The sequence below is a fragment of the Nicotiana tabacum genome, chromosome 13 (assembly GCF_000715075.1).
Source record: "Nicotiana tabacum cultivar K326 chromosome 13, ASM71507v2, whole genome shotgun sequence".
Taxonomy (NCBI): domain Eukaryota; kingdom Viridiplantae; phylum Streptophyta; class Magnoliopsida; order Solanales; family Solanaceae; genus Nicotiana; species Nicotiana tabacum.
The window spans coordinates 29,503,580-29,525,735 of NC_134092.1; the positions used below are offsets into that span (position 1 = coordinate 29,503,580).

At 34.0% G+C, this 22,156-nt stretch overlaps 2 protein-coding genes across 3 annotated transcripts; both read right to left on the reverse strand.

Annotated features, from left to right (window-relative positions):
- Positions 1–920: 920 nt before the first annotated feature.
- LOC107804439 (diacylglycerol kinase 2) lies at positions 921–10,913 on the reverse strand. 2 transcript variants are annotated; one of them, XM_075227872.1, is made up of 8 exons: positions 10,876–10,913; positions 8,108–9,314; positions 5,420–5,795; positions 5,068–5,144; positions 4,621–4,740; positions 4,366–4,530; positions 2,994–3,131; positions 921–1,531 (listed from the first exon to the last, which is right to left on the reverse strand). In XM_075227872.1, the coding sequence occupies exons 2-8, from the start codon at positions 9,218–9,220 to the stop codon at positions 1,376–1,378; spliced, it is 2,145 nt and encodes a 714-aa protein (XP_075083973.1). In that variant the 5' UTR covers positions 9,221–9,314; positions 10,876–10,913; the 3' UTR covers positions 921–1,375. The 2 variants fall into 2 exon arrangements, with proteins under 2 accessions (XP_075083973.1, XP_075083972.1); XM_075227871.1 differs by lacking the exon at positions 10,876–10,913 and adding an exon at positions 10,642–10,770.
- Positions 10,914–15,062: 4,149 nt separating this feature from the next.
- Positions 15,063–20,568, reverse strand: LOC142168053 (uncharacterized). Its single transcript, XM_075228707.1, has 9 exons — positions 20,499–20,568; positions 20,362–20,394; positions 20,069–20,260; positions 19,734–19,980; positions 19,544–19,640; positions 18,717–19,446; positions 17,389–18,600; positions 15,858–16,730; positions 15,063–15,769 (listed from the first exon to the last, which is right to left on the reverse strand). The coding sequence occupies exons 1-9, from the start codon at positions 20,566–20,568 to the stop codon at positions 15,063–15,065; spliced, it is 4,161 nt and encodes a 1,386-aa protein (XP_075084808.1).
- Positions 20,569–22,156: the final 1,588 nt, after the last annotated feature.

Consider the following 22,156-nt stretch of genomic DNA (forward strand, 5'->3'; position numbering starts at 1 on the left):
TTTTTTTAATATTAATTATCATTGGGAATGAATTGACGCCAAACTAGTCCAACTCACCTTCAAACTTCGTTAAATTTTATATATTGTCATATCTATGTGTTTTCAAAAATCACAATAATATCCATTGGAAAAAAAAATTACTTATATTTTTTGAATGTTATATATCATTTGTAATTATTTTTGGGCTATTTTTTGTAGCATAATTAAAATAGCTAGTTATTGATAAATAGTGTCTTTTTTTGGTACATTCTCGTACGATTTCCAAAAAAAGAAACAATACCAAAGGGATTGAGACGAAGAAAGTACTTTTAACCTAGTACAACTAATTAGATGATGCATTCATTCAAGTTGCAATGAAGCAAACCAAATAAACAACAATACATTACCTTAAAGGCTTAAACTAACATGGTGGGACCCATCTTTTGTCATTCTCTATTTGGGAATATTCTTAAAGGTACTCCCCCCTCCCCACCCCCCCCCAAAACTTTTCCAACTTTCCTATGTGCGTAATAAAGTAGTTTCCGTAAACTTTTAAGACCACATATTTCAAAAGTCTTTTTTTTTTTAAAACTTTGTGATAAGTCAAACTAAATTGAACTAGTTATTAGGGGCTTCTATTGAAACATTACAAAACAGTTGTGATAAATCTTGACTACTCTTAACTTTTGACCGTTCGGTTACAATGATGTTATTGTTAAAGAATATTGATATGCCTCTTGATGTTGTACAAAGCACAACGTAACACTTCCGGTGAATAAATGAGAAAGTTTATGCCAATCGAATAAATATATGCCAGTGCATAAGTTTTTTCCATGCGCAAACACTATAGCAACATAATTATATACTTTGGGATTTCCTTTAATCTGCCTCAAGCAAGATAGGAGTTACAGAAGAGCTAAAGAAAGATATAAAAGAACAGGTTGATCATAAATAAGTAGCTATAGTATGTCATATTGTGAAAAAATCACATCAAGGTTTTTATCATACCATCTAAAACTGTACCTGGTAAAAGAGGCATTTGTACGATACATCATACAAATACAAATTAAAAAGAGGAAAAAAGATACCTTTGTCAAATGTCAAAACCACAATGAATTCTTTATGTTGTGAATAGTTAACGAGATTGCCTATTGGTAGAAACTAGAAAACCACAGTCGTATACTCAAAATTTGCATTTGGAACTCACATCTCCTATAGTATCTTTTCATTCTCTTTAGTGTATAAAATCTCTTCATTCTCTTTAGTGTACAAAATTTTCCCTCAAGCACAAACTACTGGTTAGAAAAAAGAAGGAATGGGAATGGAAAAAGGTTGTGTTTGTATGAGCTGATTGAGGTCAGTCTATGAAAGTGAAAATATTGACCAAGGGCGGAAATCAAGAAAGCTGGAGAGCAATCTGCTGAAGAAGTACCTTCTTTTGAGCAGCAGTTATGAGATCTTTACATTCAGCATCCACCAAAACCTCTGTCATAATTGCAGCCGCGTGACCTCTAGGCCCGTTGGACCCTGACGCCTTCTTCAGCATGAACATCTGGAAACAAACAGTATGGAGATTTAAGAGGCCAGATTGAAATAAGAATTAATCCTTCTAAATTTGATCCAGAAATTCCCTTTTGAATTTCAATGAGAAAGACAATTAACTCAGCAAGCGAGTTACAAACACATTTGTGCTGAAACTTGAAAGTTGCATAAAACTTTGGATGGAAGCATATAACTGGAAATTATTTTCATAGATCACAACTAGAAGAAAAAGTCTGAGAGACATAAATTACGACATTTTAGATGAAATACGGAAAATTATTATTTGTGTTTGACACTTCAAAGAAGTTATATCCACATGTAGAGGAACCCAATGTTGTCAAAGGCGATTATTTGTGTTTGACACTTCAAAGAAGTTATATCCACATGTAGAGGAACCCAATGTTGTCAAAGGCTCATTTAAGGCGCGCTTAAGCTGTGAAGCTCAACAAAGCTCAGGAAGGGTGCTTCGCCTCGCTTACGATGCGCTTCAGTGTAGGCAAGGCACTAAGGCGTGTGCCCTCTTGCCCATGAGTTCTATATTGAATCGAGAGTACTAAACAACAAATATAATTTGCAAATAAGTGTATTAGTTGTTGAGGAAAACATTATAAATGAACTTGTTTCTTTTTTTTTTTGAACTACACATAATTATTTTAACTTTTTCCTTCATTGCGCCTGTTTTAATAAAGCCCGCACTTTAGTTGCGCTTTGCGCTTAAAGCCCCCAATATATCTGGAGGGCTTTTTAGAGCTTCTTGCCTTTGACAACGCTGGAGGAACCGAGATTGCAATGTACCCTGAACTCAAAATGCTAGTAGAAAGGAGATAATTAGACACTACAAGCCTCTTCTGTAAAGGTAATAGAATTAGTTGGATTGTAATTCATGAAAATTGATAAATCTTCAAGCACCATTAACATGGAGCAGTAACTATTTCAATCAAAAGAAATAAAATCACCCAAAAAAATAGCTTGCGTGCTTTACAGCAGAATACCAAGCTAGACTAAGAGTGAGCTGGGCCACCTTAGGATGTCACAACAATTTAGGGTGAAATAACTACTAAATAAATAAGCTTAGATTTACTCATATGCATCAAAATGTGGAAAGAAAAGGGCACACAACCCATTTTGTGGTGTCCAATTTATGTTGAGTTCAGCCTTGTGCAGCATTTAAGTGTAAAACCAGAAGAAAATAGATACTAATACCATGGTATGCTCTTAAAGCAAATAAAGATGGGTATTTTGAAGTTATCAACAACCTGACTCTTTGTAAAGTCAAACGCCATAAGCAAATAAAAGTTTTCCCATTCTTAAATCTACAGTTTCAGAAATATCCATTTGATCAATAGTCAGAATTCAGGCCAGACACATACCAAGATCAAATCATAAAAATATCAGCACCTACTTCATTAATTTGTATATAACGTCCTGTCATTTCAGGATTTTTGTGAACTAGACCAAGGAAATTTAGATACCTGTTCATGATGTGTTATTTCTAAACAACCCGGTTGCTGTATGAAAGGCTCCCCATCAATTTGAACGGGGAAAGGACTAGAAGCATGTATCTTTACAGTTCCCCCTTGGGCTAGCCTCCTCGCTTGAGAAAGTCCTACCTACAAGTCAAAGATTGTAAGAAGGAAAGTAAAATAGTAGAAGAAGACGGAAAGCAGGAGGGAGGGGGGGGGGATGAAAGATGCAGACTAAGGTTAATCTCAGTAAGTAGTTGAAGGAAAATGCTGTCAGTATACATACTTAAATTTGGATATTCAAGAGAGAAGTTTCAAGAGTAAGTGCCAGGGAAGCAGGCACCTAGTCCTCAAGAGTGTTCAATGTCAAAAGGTTGATATGTAAAGATCCAGATAACACGTTACACACAGGTACATAACAAGGTGATAAAGACACGTTTACATGTAAGTATTATTTGGTTATCTACATCTGTTTATGTAAACCATGAACCACAAATTTTATCATTGAATGTTGCTGCTTTGAAGGTCTAAGTTTTTCAGAAAGGATGCAGCTTTTCCATGACATTAATTAAGAAATCCAAAATATTCTAATAAATCCACATCAGCATCCAAAAGCTGTACAACAAGAGAAGCAGGGAAGCAGAAGGCAAGAGGAAAACAGCAGGGCAAGGAATCACGTTTTCTTGCCCTTTTTCTCTTCTTTTTTCTGTCTTCTCCAAAGGCAAAATAACCAATCTACTTTAATTGGGTGACAGCCTGATAGGAAATTCCATACTCGTGTCTCCTAATCGTGTCAGGTTGACATGGCACATGGGTGGTTCAGGCAAAGCAACTCCATGTGTGTCTGATATGTGTGTGTGTGAGAGAGAGAGAAAGAGAGAGAGAGAGAGAGAGAGAGAGAGGAATTTTTTATAGAGATTTTTGGTGGGCGGAATAAGTTTGCTTAAATTTTGCTTCTTCAATTGTTTAACAAGATATTTCTGGAATTTGTTAACTCATTCCAAATGGTCAAAACCAAGTTGCTAAAGAAGAATTTTCACACTCTTCGTAGTCTTAGTGAGAACAATCAATTGCGAGCAGAAAGGCAAATGTTAAATCTCCAAGCCAAAGATCACATAATGCTATATAACGGAGGACTAACATTGACAAGAAAACATGTACTATTTAAGAAGGAAAGAACAATAAGAGGGGAGAATTCGCTTTGACTAAACTATTCCCTAGATACACATGTCATGTTATTTCGCAATTGAATCAATTTAGAAATTTAAAACAGAAATCCAATCTACAAGAAAATCTTCCAACACATGCTAAAATTCTTAGATGGGTCAAAAGCAAAAGTGAGAATTTGATGAATAGATAGAAAAGAAGAAGCTTTCCACACCTGTAGCTTGCCAAGGTGCCATGCTCCAGAAACACTAACAACTTCAAGTACTTTGTCATGCATCGACTGGTCGTTGAAGTCATCGTCATGCTCGAAATCATTTTGCCACAGATCAACTCCACCCATATAGCTACCGATATTCAGCACAATCAAGCCCTCAGTATCCTGATCGAATTATAAATAAGGGGATTGATTAGGAATTACAAATGGGAAAGCAAGAAAAAGTTTGACTTCCAGATTTTGCAATGTGTATACCTTGGGGATCTCTACGTCCTTCCCATCAACTTCAAGCCATACTTGCCATGGCAAATCTGCACAAGTTCTGCCCATTATATCTCTAGCACCTTCTTTTGCATATCGCAATTTATTTACAAACTGTAGGAGAAACTTGATTAGACACACACACACACACACACACACACACACACACACACAAAAGCAGCAAATTGCGAGATGAATTTAATTAATATAGAGGGAAACTAAAGCATAGTGATCTATTGACAACATGCAATCAGAATCAATTATCTTCAACAATGTCCGTTAAGGATTTGCCATTGTTTTTCTGCATATTATTTCCCATTGAAATATATGGGCAACTGGAAAAATGATTCCCAAGGGCATATAAATATATACACTCACATATTAAGTTATAAAACAATTGTAGCTTAGAGATCACTGAGGCACAAAATGGCATGTTCATACCTGACTATTAAACTTCTCAGGGTTTTCTTCCCTGTTCATATGAAATTCATATGCAACCTTTGCATCACATCCTATACCTGTAGCAGAAAAGCTTCCGGTAATTAAATAGATCCAAAGGTACTAGTTAAAGGACATGCAAGTGGTGTCTAGAGAGCGCATTGCTGATATATATATACTAAAAGGCAGGTCCAAGCATCATATCTAAAAGTAGCACAAATAGAAGGGTCTTTTCATTGTATTCTTGGCTAGCATCAAAAGCCCCCTTCCCCCCATCCTATGGCAGGCAAATGGCATCCAAACCCCAAATCAAATAAGAAAACAAGTCACAATGTGGAAACAGATGGAAGTTTACCCAAGTAATTCAGCATGAACTTTGATTGCACCTTAGGGGTGTCATGAGCAGATTTTTCTTCAGTTATGTTGACTTTCCAACGATCAAGCATTGTAACGGCAGCATGGTTCAAATCGTGCAGAAAGGGTCTTAATCCACCTTGCCCTTCAACCATTGCAAATCCACCACCCCATTGCAGGACTCTAGACAAATCATTTCCAGTTCCCAAAGGAAGAACTGCTACTGGTGGAGGTGACTCAAAGTTATGCCGCTCAATAGCATCAAGGACCCAAGCAACAGTCCCATCACCACCACAGACCAAGACCCGAAAGTATTGCAAGTTACTAAATAATTCTAAACCAGCTTCAGGTCCTTGGGACTGACCAAGTTCAAATACCTGCATTTATGAAAATGAAGTTTTTATGCAATCTGAACGTTCGAACACACAGACAACACTTGCCATGACGGATAAATTACAAGACAAAAGGAGGATAACTGTTTTTTTTTTTTTTTTGATAAGGTAAAAAGGAGGACAACTATTGAAAATGCCTTCAGGTAATTTTCTAAGATATAACTTCATAATTAAACAAACAACTCCAGAACTTAGAATATTCCAAGTTACAAAATGAACTCAAAATAAGGAGGAAAATGAGGATGGAGATAGATGGTCAGCCATCACTTAGATCACATTCTAAATGAAGAAGACAGGTCAGAGAGAACGAGCATTAGTGACTTGGATATGACGTCCATCCTAATCAAAGTAAAAGGTAGGGCCAAGATCTAGCTCAAATAGGCATAACCATAAGCTGTCCACTGCAGCTACTAAATAACAATTCCACTAAACAGAATGGGTAAGTTACAAACTATGACAAAAGCCTTTTGCCCCAACTTTAACTGTCATTCTTTCTGTTTTGGGTAGTCCAAAATTTGTAACCACATTCCTAAAAAAGGGAAACTTGCTCCCTTCACTCTTCATATTTTCTCAAAAGTTTATATTAAGCCCACTTGTAATATTAAAACAAGCAAATATTTCAAAAAGTTAAGCTTAACTTCAGAGTTGCAATCACTTTCATTTACATAATGCAAAACTTCAACTGTTACCTCCACAGTTGTGCCCTAAGAAATTAGCATACCTTAATTAGACCATAAGAATTATCTATTAGATGATTAATTTTGAGCTAGGTAACATGTTTAGGACATGAACTGTCATTTAGATAAAGACAAATGATACCAGAGGCCGTTAACTATCTAAAAAGTCTAAATTAGGCCTTTATATAATATTAATCATAAATAAGCCTTAAAGCTCCCATTTAGCTTCACACAACCATTGGTATCATATACTATTGGCAGAGTATCAAATTTTCTGTAGATTATAACTTCATAATAAAACAAACGACTCCAGAATTCATATTATTCCAAGTTACAAAATGAACTCAAAATTACGAGGAAAATGAGGATGGAGATAGATGCTCAGCCATCACTTAGATCACATTCTAAATGAAGAAGACAGGTCAGAGAGAACGAGCATTAGTGACTTGGATATGAGGTTTATCCTGCTCAAAGCAAAAGATAGGGCCAAGCTCTAGCTCAAGTAGGCATAAACATAAACTGTCAGCTGCGGCTACTAAATAACAATTCCACTAAACAGAATGGGTAAATTACAAACTATGACAAAATCCTTTTGTTCCAACTAGCTGCCACTCTTTCTGTTTTGGGTAGTCCAATATTTTGTAACCACATTCCTAAAAAAACGGGAAACTTGCTCCCTTCACTCTTCATATTTTCTCAATAGTTTATATTAAGCCCACTTTTATATTAAAACAAGCACATATTTCAAAAAGTTAAGCTTAAATTCACCGTTGCAATCACTTTTTTTTTACATCCTGCAAAACTTCAACTGTTACCTCCACAATTGTGCCCAAAGAAAATAGCATACCTAAATTAAATCATAAGAAATATCTATTAGATGATCTATTTTGAGTTAGTAAAAAGTTTAGGACATGAACTGTCATTTAGATAAAGGCAAAAGATATCAGAGGCCCTTAACTATCTAAATAGTCTAAATTATGCCTTTATATAATATCTAATCATAAATAAGCCTTAAAGGCCGCATTTAGCTTCACACAACCATTGGTATCGTATACTATTGGCAGAGTATCAAATTTCTTAACATATTGGTATTTTTCTCTTGCTATCCAAAGCGGTGCCAGTTGTCTCTCCAATCTCTCTTTATTTGCAACTAAATTGCAATAAGAATAAGAATAAGGGAAGAAAAGAGAGGGCTCATATTAGTTACATATAGAACAACAAAACAAGCAAATTGCGGGTTTTCCCTTTTTCTTAAAGTTGTCGGAGATGATTATAGCGTTAGAATTTACAAACAGTTCCTATTTCTTCTTTTCCTGCTCTTATTGCAAATAGCAAATAGAGGGAGCAATAGGATAAACTGGCACCAACTTTCATTGCAAAAAAAGGGAAATGCCTTGAATTAAACACTTTGATAAAGGTAGATGATATATGTGGTTCTATATATAATTTAAGAGTTCGGCTCTGACCAAAAGAGTACAAGAGCCTAGTTAAGCCATCTAGATAGTTTAGAACATACGCTATCATTTGCTCATTAGCTAATTATTCCAGTTATTCCCTTTTAAACTAAAGCTGTGATATGCAGGAGTACTTGCAACTCTTAGCCTTAAATTGAAATTTCACCTGAACAGGATTCAACAGCATGTTTAATCTCCTTCTAAGAGCAGGACCATTTTGAGCTCCGCTTTTAGTGTTAATGAAAACTAAAAGAGGTCTAGCATCATGAGGCAAATCCACTAGCGCATACTTTTTAGATCTGCCCAAGATTCTACTTTCCTGCTTGTTCCAGGCCAACCCATTCTGGCTACCTTTTCTGCCACCCAGCTTGTTACATTTTATAGAGTAGCCGTTATTCTTCTCATTGTTGGAAAGCTTCAAAGCCACCAGGGATCTAATCACATATTCCAAAGCTCTTTTTGCAGCACAACTGCCTTGCGCTTTACCATTTATGAGGTCATTTCCATGTTTGTTCCGATGACGCTTTCGTCTGATGTGCCCATTGGTATTCATTTTACCTGCCAGAGAACTTAAGATTGCACCATCTTTAGTTTCAGCTTCTACATCTTTAACATAGAGTGGAGAAAGAATAAGCCTTCTGAGAGGACCCAGATCACAAATATCACCAGATTCTTCAGACATCTTGGCATGGCATTTGACATGTATCAATCGTTGACACCATAAACAATACCAAGTTGGAGATGCATCAAGGAAAGGCACACCACAAGGTTCATCACAGTAGAAACAAAAGGCAGACATCTCAGGATTCTCATCCAAGTCGGTCCATCTTTCAGACCAATGGTGCCGGACATGGCTTAAACCAGCCTGTGCAACACACTTGCAATCCTTTGTGGCAAACTGAGAACAACGAAAATGGGCTGCGACACCACAAATAGCGCAACGATGAACTGGAAATCGTGATGCAGCTTTTGTACCTAAGGTATGCGGAGAAACGAGTGATGTGAGGCACACGCTGCATGTGGAAGGCTGTACACCATAAGCAAAATCTTCAATCCATGTATGATGGGATAAGGGAACCTTCAGCTTCTCCCACACTTGCTTCTTTGCTACAGCAGCAGCTTTAACCCAATTGAGAGATGTCTTCCGTTGCCATTTAAGAAAAACATATATGACTGCCAAGAGTCCAAGAGATCCGGTAACCAACCATGCAAAGATATAGGAACCAAAATAATACCAACTGTTCAGCAACCTCAATAATGAAACACTGATATCAACCATTGTTAAGACAATGTCTCATTATTCTTCCTCAATTCTCATTAGAAGCCTGGAGACAATTTGCTATGGAGCCAATTCTGGTAATTGAAACCTTAACCTGCCAAAAGAACTTTCTTTATTTACAAAACAAGAGAAGCAAAGTCTATTTCCCCAAAAAAGAAGAAAGAATCCAGAAAAGTTTTAGTAGAATAGTATAATATCACATGAATGTGCCAGAAATATTAAACTACATCCAGAAATATCTCATACACTAAAAAGCAAATAATCACCAAAGACAATTGTATCCGTAAATGAGCAAGATAAAAGACAATGCATCGAAACTTCTCCTGTCCAATTGCATTTCCATCAGAGAATTCTATCAAATGATATCTCAGAACTGAGACGAGGTAGGTGAAGCTACACATGATATAGAATAAGACTATTGGTTTGTGAAAACATAACAAACGAGCTTGTCTTCCATAAGGGCCATTGCGCTATTGTAAATTCTAACAAACATGATTTGACCTCAATAGATTCTAAAACAAAATTCAAGCACGTATAGTGGAGTTGCTAGTAGGTACAAGTAATAAGCCATGTTTTAAGGTGCAATGGAACAGTGCAAAATATTATATATCCATCATAATTCATAGGTTATGACATCCATTAGAAATAAAAGAAGTAAATTGAACTGAACCTCAATCGTCATTTGGGTTTAAACACAAAACTCAAAAGAAACAAGTCCCGAAAAAAGGTCCACATTCTACACCCCCACCCACCACCACCACCACCACCTAATAAGAGGGTGGCAAGAGAGAACCATGAGGTCTCAAGTTTAAAGTTCAGTGGAGGCAAAAAAAAAATAACTAGGTGATCTTTCTCCGTCTGCCTAAGCCATGGGGGTAGAGTTACCCAGTACATTGAGGTAACAAGTAATTGATGGAATAGTCGAAGTGTCGCAAGCTGGCCCAGACACCACGGTTATAAAAAGGGAAAAAAAATATGGTATGGAGTAGAATTGCCCCAAATCACCACTGTCCTACATCATTCAAAATCCTCAATAATTTTGCACTTTATGGATAAAAAAACTGCCTAATTCACAATGGAAACCTAGATTAAATTTGTGTACATCCCAAACCACACAACCTTAAAACTAAACTGATACTATAAAGCTATACTATACAATCAGAAACCAAATAAAAAACATAATTTCTATCAAGATAAATACCCATAGCCATCACAAAAAACAAATAGATGTCTATCTATATTCACATGAAACAATATTAGCTCATATCAAATCAATCAATCAATTAATCAGCATACAGAATTGGTCTGCAAATTGAACTTAGATCTACAAATTAGAATTACATACATATATGAGGACTGATTCAAAATACATTATACTAAAAAAAATAAAAAGTGGAAATTAAGGGTGCGAGATCGGGAACCTGAATAAGCGGCAAAAGGGATTTGTGGATGAAAAGGAAAAGCGAAATGGGTTTGTCTCAGAATTCGACATTTAATGGAATATTCAGAGATCAGAAAATTTCTGTAGAATCTGTATTTATACGTAAAAATGTCAATGTACATTGGCTGAAAAAAAGTTTCACGTGAAGAAAATTCTAAGTATTTAAATTTAAAAGGAAAAATAAAAAGAGAGAAGAAGAAAAAGTGAAAGCAACCTTTAAAGGCGGGACTTCGATCTCTAAAGCTAGAAACACGATCAAAAATGTATATATTTCTCGTTAGTTTTCTCTTTTTTCTTAATCTTTTCTTTTAGGGGATTACTAAATGAGAAATTATGATACTTTTTACTTTTCATTTTATGTGGTTAGGTCAGTTAATTCAATTTTTTAATGTAAATTGGAACGTAGAATATTTGAATTTTCAGATCGCAAAACATTTACTACAAATTACAATCCTCCTTTAATGTTTATTTACTCACAGGTTTAGTTGATCCAACTTCACGTCTGCCGACCCTTTTAAATTTCAACTCGAGAACGCCATATGACTTTTGTAGTTTGTATATTATAATATGTTGAATTGAACTCAGGCCTATTTAATTTGAACGGGCATAATTAATAGTGAAGTATTTGTAGTGTTTGTATGTATTACCAGGGAATTGGGTCAAAAGAGTTCGAATGAACTCGCTTTTATCGAATTTATTTAAGTGAACTTAATACGCTGGTTGAACACAATTGGCCAAGTCGTGGCAAGATGGTCTAGGGTGTAAAACGTTATTTGGTGGTCTGGAGTTCGAAACGTAAATACAAAATCAGTCGGCATTTTTGTTTAAATTTCTCTTTTATGTCACCGTGCCTACTGCAAATGTGGACATGCACGTCCAGTCAATGCTACCGCAACACCTTATTAGTTTATTTATTCCAAAAGTGTGTTCTATTTTTTAAAATCTCCATTCTTCTTTTTCTATTTTACTAGTATACTTACCCGCGCGATGCGCGGATAGTTTTAAACCAAAAAGAGCATAGAGAAATATTAGAAAGAGATATATATTGCAAACTATATTTATTGGCTGCATTAAAAAAAAATTAAACGAAAAGAAAAATAGGTGAATCCTATCGGGCTATCTCTATGAATTTGTTGTTAGGGCTATCTAAAGATGTTCATATGAAATGAAGGGTCATTTGTTTAAATCAGTCGGCATTTTTGTTTAAATTTCTCTTTTATGTCACCGTGCCTACTGCAAATGTGGACATGCACGTCCAGTCAATGCTACCGCAACACCTTATTAGTTTATTTATTCCAAAAGTGTGTTCTATTTTTTAAAATCTCCATTCTTCTTTTTCTATTTTACTAGTATACTTACCCGCGCGATGCGCGGATAGTTTTAAACCAAAAAGAGCATAGAGAAATATTAGAAAGAGATATATATTGCAAACTATATTTATTGGCTGCATTAAAAAAAAATTAAACGAAAAGAAAAATAGGTGAATCCTATCGGGCTATCTCTATGAATTTGTTGTTAGGGCTATCTAAAGATGTTCATATGAAATGAAGGGTCATTTGTTTCCTCAACAAATGTCTTTTGAGTAAATGTCAGCCTCAGGTTGTGTGCCGTAGTCCTCAACTTCAAATTATTTGGTCCGACTACAAAGTAGTTCATACGATATAAGCGAAGTTCATGTATCTTGTTCCTAAAAAATTTAACAACATACTTTCCGATTGAAGCATGTATACGATCACCCTACAAAATCAGATTCCTTATTAGTGCACAATTATGAAGCCAACAATTATAAGATCGTATATACTGTCATAAGTGCCTAAAGTTGTCCTCAAGATTTGATGTCAAAAACCTGATTGCTTTAGTTTTTGAGATATCGTGTAACTATCTGACGCAACAGTTCAATACAATGACAACAGATATTTACCTTAAGTATCTCATTTGTTACCCCTAGTCTTCCAGCTGCTAATGTAGCCCCACCAGCAAGAAAGCTGGAATGATGATATATTCCTCTCTTCTTCTGAAAGGCATTATAATAACAAATATTTCACATTATTAAAAGAAAAACAAACCTTTTTTGCAGGATAATAATCAAAAAAGCATTTTCGCAGTAACTTTTACCACTCACCTCGGCTGCATAGAGTTTTTTGAGTTGCTCATTACAAAAATCCATTTTGCCTCTAGCAACCCATTGGTTGTATCAAGACGATTTCCAGTGTGTTTTTGCACAATTTTCCCTTGCGCCACTATATATTCATAATGTTCTCTCTTGCTGAGAACAGAAAGAAAACGATGAATAATTAGAGCTAAATGGTAATATCAAATAATGAAAGTAAAGAAATTATACAGAGTTTACTCCTTGACTTAACAGAAAAAAATACATATTGTCTCCTTTTTTAATCAAGGATAAAAGGAACATATGGAACATGCCATAGAGGTAATTAATATTAGTAGTGTATAATAGAGCAGATCATATATATATAAAGAAAAACCAATGTCTGTGCATGTATATGAGAAGCCATTTGTATATTGATGCTAAACATTATGATTTGCATTGCAATAAGTGACAAAGATTTTGCACATTCTGCCAAAGATACTTAATACATTATTTCTAAAGCTTAGATCATGGACATTCTTTGAGGTCAACCTTTTTTCCATCTCCATGATTCCTACTTCGAAAACTCTTCAGAAGTGTAATGTGTTCCACATCTGCTTTGAGAAAGAATAGTTTGGCTGCTTCATGTCTAATAATTTGATGCTTATTGATATCTTTAACAGACCTGGATAGTGCATCAGTAGTATTTTTAGTAAGTAATTGACCCAATACATAATTGACTTCATGTTTTACTAAAGCAGTGTTTCAAGTTACAGATTCTTTATTCGTGTCCAATATTATTGTAATGTGAAAAAAGAACAGAATAACAATGATACATGCCCTGTTCTTCTTTAAAAATAGCGTTCCTCAAGTCTTAGACAGAGGAAGAAGTAGAAGGACCAGATGGTTTGTGGATAGAAAGTGTGATAAAACCATTGTTCAGGAACCGTTATTAGTTATTACATTCTTCAACTCTTTCATTTGTCTGACAGACTATAACTTGTTTTTCTGAACTATTGAGCTGGAATTGCAGCAAAACTTGTTTATATCAGGAAAATATTACTTTATAAACCAATTACATGAAGAGTGTGAAGAATAATAAGAATAAAAATGAAATGTAACGCACTTACATTGCGGATGTCATTAAATTTTAAGAGAATAACACAACATTAAGAGTAACTTAATTAAGAAGCCATTTTAGCAGTTATTTTAAGTAAAGCTGTCAAAGAGAAGAAGAATCATTCTTGACCTTTATGGGTAAAATGAAAAAACAAAATACACAATTTAAAAAAGAATGAGGCCTCACCAGTCAATGACAACCACTTAGCCCAACAACATATTTGACAACTCCCTGAAGCCCGACCAAAACAATCTTGGTTCTGTTGTTTCTAGTCACAATAAATTTGGTGTGTCTCGGATGAACAGACAGTTCCTTATCACCACTCTCTGCACGGAAAGGCGATAACACCCGAGATAGACATAGTTGAGCCTCCAGTATTTTGCACGTCTAAACAACTAACTAATCACAATGAATTTAATGAAGATAACAATAAAGATCAGTTTAGGTTAGGTACTGTTACTCTGCCACCAAACTGCAGAGCTCTACATGATGAATAATCCTTTCTCCCATGCTCCTCATGTCGATCAGATAATCAAATAACAATTTTTTCTAGCCATGAGAACAAATTAACAATTCGAACATTAATTGGAGAAGTCATCAGTAATGTAATAGTGACTTTGATCATACATTTCCTGCCAAAGTAAGAAAGAACATAATGGAATAATGAAGTAGTAGAACTTAGGAATAAGCATATTGAGAAACAATCTTGTTGTATCACACCAATAAAAGACAAACAAAAAAATTAGTAGGTCGATTAGTAGTCAAAAAAATGAGTATATGGAAACATCCATAATTTTATTTTAGCCAGCCAAAACATATTACAGTTGATGCAATATCACAAAATCCACTTGATGAATTACCTTATTCAAACCAATTTTGTACATGACGTTCACTGCTTCTTCACCAATGCGATGTAAGAAGTAACGTTATTCCATGTTATGGCAGATGATGACCAATATAGAGAAATAGGAAAATATTTTTAAAAAAATACCGAAAAGTAAAGCGTACCTATTACATGTTTCAGAAATCACATCAACAGGAAAATATTTTTAAAAAAATACCGAAAAGTAAAGCGTACCTATTACATGTTTCAGAAATCACATCAACAGGAACTTTTTGCAGTTGGTTAATGAATCTCAGCAACAAAAGTAGTACTTAAACCTCCAAAAAGATATTGATTATCTTTCGAGTGTCAGACTAAATTTCGAAAAACTTCTTTAAATACAACATTTGTAGCTTCAGTAGTTATTTGCCCATCGTCATCACAAACCAAAATTTTTAATCCTTTTCTGCTTGTCACCCGAGAAAGAGCAACATATAGTTGTCCATGTGTAAAAACTGGTTTCTTCAAAAATAATCCCACGTGAGACAATGACTGTCCTTGACTTTTGTTGATTGTCATGGCAAAAGAAACAATGATTGGAAATTGTCTTCGCTGGAACTTAAATGGAATTCTAGCATCAGATGGAGTCAATGTCATTCTTGGAATAAACACTTTCTGTCCAGCCATCTGTCCTGCTAAAACCTTGGCTTCAATGACTTGATTTCCAAGTTTAGTTATGATCAACCTTGTTCCATTACATAATCCTGCTGACTGATCAATATTTCTTAATAACATTACTGGAATACCAACCTTTAGAGTAAGAGCATGATTTGGAACTCCAGAACATTTAATTGTATTTAAGAATTCAGGAGTGTGTACATGTTCCAGTGCTGAATAAGTATTGTCAGAGCTGCAGATTGTATCAGAACTCAAATATGATTTCTCAGAACTTTGATTAAGCGAAATCATATATTCGTTGACTGATTCCACCATATCAAGAGTTGGAGTAAGAATGGCTCTCTGCTGGAGGTATCCTATATCATTGCAACGACTGTTGAAATCCGGATATGTACTTTCTACAATTGCAGGATGTTGGATCAACAGATTGTTTTATCAAAAGATCATCTGGTATTTGGACTTTTTCATTGCCATCAACAGAAGTACCAACTATACCATCGCCAATTGCCAAAATCCAATCTGAAAAAACTCTCAACTCATCTAGATGTGTCCCTATTTCATTACCTTGCAATCTCATATTCTTTGTTAACTTTAAGAGTTGACAGTGAGGCCACAAATAAGAAGAATTGAGAGAAGCATTAACAATATCTTGCCTACTTCCTTTTGGAATGACAGGTAATATTTGTCTGAAGTCACCACCAAGAACAATTGTTTTACCTCCAAATGGTAGGTGTAAATTGGATGCATCTTTAAACCTAAGAATATCTCTTAAAGTTTTATCAAGAGCTTCAAAACAATATCTATGCATCATGGGTGCCTCATCCCAAATAATCAACTTTGCCTTAATAATTAAATTTGCTAAAGGAGTACCTTGCTTGATATTACATGTTGAATCTTCAGTTACATTTAGAGGAATCACAAATCTTGAATGAGCTGTTCGACCACCTGGTAACAACAGAGATGCAATCCCGCTAGATGCAACAGTTAACACAATATCTCCTCTAGATCTTATGGCAGAAGACAGAGTTCTCCAAATAAAAGTCTTGCATGTTCCTTCAAAACCATATAAAAAGAAAAATCCACCTTTGTCTTCATTCACATCTCTTATTATTTTTTCATAAACTGACTTTTGCTCATCTGTCAAATTCTTTACTAATTGTTGATGTTCCTCCACCAAAGCGCGTTTATTATAACGCAATTCATCCCGTATTAATCTATTACTGTTGTCAACTTCTTCCGTATTATAAACAGGCCTTGGCATTGTTGGAAAATCCTGAAAACTTCTTCCACAACCTTTCAAAAAATTTTCAAGCTTTTGCAAACAGCGATTTTTCAATTCTTCATCTGTTAGGTCAGCTTCTGAAATAACATAAAAATATAAAATAATGAAATACAATTAAATGTTAAAGTTTAGTTTAGCCACATGAGATTAATAATAAGATTAATGAAAAAGTATAGTGTTCAATAGTAGTTTACATGAATTTAAAGCACATTTAACGTACAAAGAATTTGAAGGAATAATATAGTCCAAACCATGTAGTTCATTTTATTTTTAAAGTGTACTAATAATGTGAAGATGCATTTTATTATTCGTAATGTATCAAAAAAGTCAGTTTTGATATCCAAAAATAATGAATTGAAATATTTTCAATTAAAGTAGAGAATGCATAAGAGCGATTTTAGGCTTTTCCGAAGCTTTAGGGCATTAAATACAATGCATTAATTTTTTATTAGTATTTATGTCTGGAAAGTGCATTAATTAGTACCAATATTATTCCTATGATCTAAAGAAAACACTATAGTAAAAAGACATAAACATAACAAAATATTGTTTAACGAACCTTAAGTTCTGGAATGAATTTTGTATGAAGTTGAAAAAAAATATAAAAAGCAATGAACAATAAGATTAATATGAATGAAGTAATTAAAAAGAAAATTAATTAATAAAGTTAAGCAAATCAGCCATCCTTCAGAAGTATCATATCATAACTCGAAATTGTAAGCATTAAATAAGTACCTGGGTGATCCAATATTCTTCTTTCTTCATGAAGGATATCTTCTGATAGTAAATGCCATGTTGCTTGCCAAACACTTTCTGGACGTGACATTGAATTTGATAAAAGTAGCATAGCAAATAATTGCCTAAGATATGATGCCATTCCCCAATTACTTGCTTCCATTATAGCATCCACGTATTCCTTGTCATCGTCTAATAAACCCAGAGTATAACATGCATCTCTAAAAGTCTCATGATCACAACCGTTGATATTTTTTAAATCCTCATAGCTCTTTGGACCTTTAATGACATTCAACAACAATCTAAGGTAATATTGCTCGCCAGATCCAGGTGGAACAAAGAATATTCTCCCAATAGAAAATGCAGATGTTCTTCTTTTTTCCCATCTTTTTAGATTTTGTTTCCACACAAACTTTAGAGGGAATTCTGCATAAGTCAATTCTCTTGCTTCAGGAAATGTCTTATTAGCTTCAAACCAGCTTAAAAACATAGATTCCTTAATGGTTGGTCTATTGACAACTGCATCAATTGGATCATCATCCGAAAATATGACTGTCTGATTATTTGGTAGGTGAAAAGATAGCCTTTCTACCGATGGTTCTCTATGGTGTATTGGGAATTTAAAAATTCTCCAAGCAGCTTCGCAAGGTGATATGTATCGGCAATCACAATACATATTTATTTCATCAACGACCCCCGAGTCTTCATTATTTACACTTTGAGAAAAAGCTGCGGTGACACGATCATTTCCTTTATTAACATACTTAAATAAGTACTTAATGGATCGTGATTGATTACACCACTCCACGTTAATATGTGCACCATACTTCAATAATAAAAATCTATTGTGTGGTACAACATACCTATTATCCAAGTCAATACCTACTCTCTTTGCAGTTCTACCATCATCCCTTCTTCTATAAATTGGATATCCATCTTCATCAATTGTGGTTGATGACACAAATTTTTTTGGAAAGTGCTTTGTGCATCTACCATTTTGCATGCACGGAGAAGATTTTCTAGCAGTACCACAAGGACCATGCATCATGAAATTTGTAACAACATTATAATAATAAGGATCTACTTTTTTATCTGGTAATTCTGCTGAAATTATTCCATCAATATCTCCGACATTTGGGTATTTATTCAGAAGAAAAAGCAAGATGTGTGCATGAGGCAAGCCTCGCTTTTGGAATTCAACTGTATAAATCACTGAAGAATAAAGATATAATTAGATCATTAAGTTTATATATTAGTTATTTTTAATATTAGCATATAACAAAATTAATGTAATAATGTAATAATTTTCTAGAACATAAAAATTGTACCTGCTTTTACTTCTCCAAAAACTTTATTGTCGCGTAGATCCTTTATCATGCGATCCAGCTTGATTTTGAAAACCCTTGTTAAAATGTCGGGACGATCTTCTGGAGATAATCCCCTACTCTCCACAAATCTAGTAATCTCTGGCCATTTTGGGTTACAAGTAAATGTGATGAACAGATCAGGGTACCCCGCCCATTTGCAAATTGCCATGGCATCTTGATAATTTTGCAACATGTAGCGTGCACCTCCCGTAAAGCTGGAAGAGAGTATAACTCTTTGTCCTTGAGAAGAAGGTTCTATGTCACCATGTAAAACAGCATCTTGTAACCCTTTATAAAAGTGTGCTCTCAATTGTTTTTGATGAAGCCTAATGAACCTCAATCGAGAAGATTCCATCATTGTATAACCATCTACCAAGAATTGCTGAAATAATCTTCTAGCTGACACAATTGTTGGAACTTCATCCTTCCTTTCTTGAATTTTATATGATAAGTACTCACGCGTGCTAACACATTTCCTTCCACTGGTCGAATCATCAATATCATTTAAAGGAATATCTTCTCGGTATCCGTCTTCACCATACGGAAATAGTAATGGATATTGCAAACCTAAGTATGCTGCATTTAATTCATTTACCCTTTGTAGTTGTCCAGATTGGCTTTCAACTATGATATCTCTGTCAGACCTTGTTTGTTCAAAATCTCCAACGATCAAAGCAGCTACATTTTGAAACTGTTGGTAAATTGTATCTTCTTCCATCAGAGCCTCTTTTCCCTATCAATCTAAGTCTAACATTTGAGGTCCGGTCTGTTTGAAATTGATCTCTTACCATTCTAAATGACTTTGCAAGAATATTGTTGTCATCAAGCATTTGCTTCAACTCATTCACAATTTCAGCATGAAGTTGATTGTTCATTTCACCACGGCTGTAAAGAAAAGTATTGAATTCAACTAACAATGTATGTCTTATAAAAAATATAATTTAAAAATATTTTGAGTAAGCAATTGTCTATGCTAACCTGATAGCATGAATTCTATTTTCCACCTCATTTTCTGTATCATAGATATACAATTGTGCAAATTTTGGAGAAGATCCCTCCGGAGGCAATAAGCTTCCAATCTGATGATAATTTTGCCCAGACAATCTGAATGTTCTAGGTCCCTTTGTTTTGTTGACAGAAAAATCCACCTTTCCTCCCATTGATGTAAATGCAAATATAGAATTATATGTTCCAATGTTCTCTCTGAAATGTTTGCTTTTTGCACCTTCATGAAATTACATTTGGCTAAAGCAGATATATATATGCAAAAATTATAGTGTCATTATTTTAATTAAATGAATTTATCTATTAACCTGATCCAAACAATAAATCCTTCAAAATCGAAGGAGGCTCCTTTGGATTTGGTAGCTTGATTTTTCCACGACCACAACACAAAGTGAAAACTGGTTTTTTATTTTTATACTTCTTGTCAACTCTTTCCTCGAACCAGAAATATGCCCCACAATATTCACATTCATAATTGGCATCTCCTATATCCCAGTATTCTAGTTTTATGAAAGTAAAATAAAGAGATAAAGTTAAAGTACTTATTATATAGAAAGTAAAATTATGTTGTATATGTAACTTTAAAATACGTCATACTTACCTTCATTGGTCATCCAGCTCTCTACTTCATCATCTATAAATAATAATAATTAGATCTTAAAATTTGAAATTTAATATATTTGGAACTGTTAATACATTTTAACATTATCGAACATTGATGAGTTTATATGTGAATACCTTCAAATACATCGTCATCTTCATTTGCATCATGAATTTGTACGTTGGATTGCATATGACCTTGATGCATAAATTAAAAATTAATAAACTTGTATGTATGACTATGAGTTGCGGTGAGTTAAATGGCATACCTGGTATATCACCATCAATATTGTCATCTTCAAATTCTAAACATAAATATTAATTGTTAGCCTTTTTTTCAATTTCATATTGAACAAAAAGTATAATGCAATACTGAATTTGAAATTATAGGGGTGCATTTAAAATAATGAAAATTGCAAAAGTAGAACCCAAATAAAAAATAACTCATAGAAGTAGAATTGTAAAATAACAAACATGTTGTACTTGAGAAAATAAAGAGAAGCAAATAAATGGCAGCAAATTAAAGTTTAGTTTTTTAAATAATTCTGTTGCCCATAAAGTTTCGCATATAAGTTATACGTATATAAATTAATAACTTCATTATTTATGTGGAGATGTATATAGCGGCACAAATAATTGACTTCCTCAAATTTCAAAAATAAGTTAAATAACTTAAACATAAATATTTACCTTGAAATAATGGTATCTCATTTAAATCCGGTAGAAGATGTTCTTTCTGCAAATTTGAACTCGACAAACCATATCGCAAATTATGCTCTGGCATTGATTTTGGATATTGTGCTTGAGAATAAGAAGATGAAACTTGTCCACAACTCTTTATGGGGGTAGTACGAAATCGAGGGAAATTTAGACGATTTGTTATATCCGTTAATGATTGTTTTGTTTTCCCTTTTTGAGAAGCATTCCCTATGATAGTAGTATCAACAAATTCTGTAAACCATAAAATAAAAACAAAAAAACTAATTGTTAGAAGTGGAAAAAGATAGGAAAACTATCAAACCAATATTTATATCCTAAATTCTATGTAAACAAACTTAATATGTAGCATTTTTTATATTTCATGGTCAAGAAAAAGTATAAGTTTATTGCAATATTGACCTTGAAAAAATAACTCTATAGCTGGGTTTAACTTAAAAAATAACTCTTGATTTTTGTGTTTTAACAGTGTCACCGTTAGTTTCAACCTCATTCCATTAAGTTAAACTAAAGGTAGTACCTTAGCAAACTTATGAAATTAAAGATGGTCAAGAGTATATATAGAGGTCAAATACAAACCGACTCCTATCAATAAGGTTTAACTTTGGCTAAAATCTCGCATTACAAACATGAACTAAATCTTACTTCGCCTCTAATTAGTCATACTTCCAATGAAACTGTAAACCCCCTATCAAACAACATGTTATATTAGATGGCCAACAAAACTTCATTTAAAAGTATTCTAAAGATTAAGCCTAATCAACCAAACAAATATTTTTAAAAAAAAAATAAACATCACAAAAGAGAAGATAAATCGCTTAATAAAATTTTGAAAAGTAGAACGACAAAAAAGAAAATTCATACAAAATAATAATTCTATAATTATAACAAACATGTTGTACTTAATAAAATAAACAAAAGCAAATAATGGCAGCAAATTAAGCTTTTATTTTATAAATTATTCTACTGGCCAGTCCATTACGCATATGAGAAAAAAGTATATAAATTAAAAAAATTTATATTTTTGTTGAGATTCAGTATAGCGACACAAAAGTTTGACTTCCTCAAATTTTCAAAAT

Coding starts and splice junctions, on each gene's coding strand:
- LOC107804439 (XM_075227872.1), bottom strand. CDS start 9,220: ATGGTTGATATCAGTGTTTCATTATTGAGGTTGCTGAACAGTTGGTAT. Junction 5,145..5,419: donor GTTCATGCTGAATTACTTGG/GTAAACTTCCAT, acceptor TTTCTGCTACAG/GTATAGGATGTGATGCAAAG. Junction 4,531..4,620: donor AGGACGTAGAGATCCCCAAG/GTATACACATTG, acceptor TAATTCGATCAG/GATACTGAGGGCTTGATTGT.
- LOC142168053 (XM_075228707.1), bottom strand. CDS start 20,568: ATGCATCAAGGTCATATGCAATCCAACGTACAAATTCATGATGCAAAT. Junction 20,395..20,498: donor AGATGACGATGTATTTGAAG/GTATTCACATAT, acceptor TATTATTTATAG/ATGATGAAGTAGAGAGCTGG. Junction 19,981..20,068: donor GGATTTATTGTTTGGATCAG/GTTAATAGATAA, acceptor AATTTCATGAAG/GTGCAAAAAGCAAACATTTC.